The 358-nt window shown below is 43.9% G+C and overlaps 1 protein-coding gene across 1 annotated transcript in view; it reads left to right on the top strand.

Moving 5' to 3' along the window:
- LOC119589162 overlaps positions 1-358 on the top strand; it is a gene marked incomplete in the record, with an annotated part of 255,201 nt that overhangs the window by 243,053 nt on the left and 11,790 nt on the right. The window contains 1 exon segment of the mRNA XM_037937749.1: positions 215-311. Within this exon segment, the coding sequence (XP_037793677.1) occupies positions 215-311 (97 nt within the window).

The raw sequence follows: 358 nt of genomic DNA, 5'->3' as shown, positions 1-358 counted from the left end.
TTGCGTGTTTGCGCGCGCGTGTCTTATTTTCCCCTACTTCGTTCCCTTGTGTTTTATCGCGACGAAATGGATATCCGCGCTTACATACAAAATAAAAATAAATTACATAAAAAGCAAGACGGAAGGACATTACTTCCAACATTTATAACCGTATACGTACGTTCCGAGAGACACTTAACCGTTTTTTATTTTACCGTTTTTTATTTTGTTGCAGACTCGCGGCATTGCAGAAGAATGGAGAAGAAGGCTGGAAGAGTAGACTCAAGAACGACGGCAAAGATGTTAACTCCAACGTCACCCTCAGGCCAAAGGTCGGTTCCCGCCGAGACGAGTCACTCGGGTTTTCTCGGGAATTAAC

Source organism: Penaeus monodon, chromosome 25 (assembly GCF_015228065.2).
Source record: "Penaeus monodon isolate SGIC_2016 chromosome 25, NSTDA_Pmon_1, whole genome shotgun sequence".
Lineage (NCBI taxonomy): Eukaryota > Metazoa > Arthropoda > Malacostraca > Decapoda > Penaeidae > Penaeus > Penaeus monodon.
Note: the sequence above shows the minus strand (reverse complement) of the source record. Positions and strands in the feature narration are given on the sequence as shown.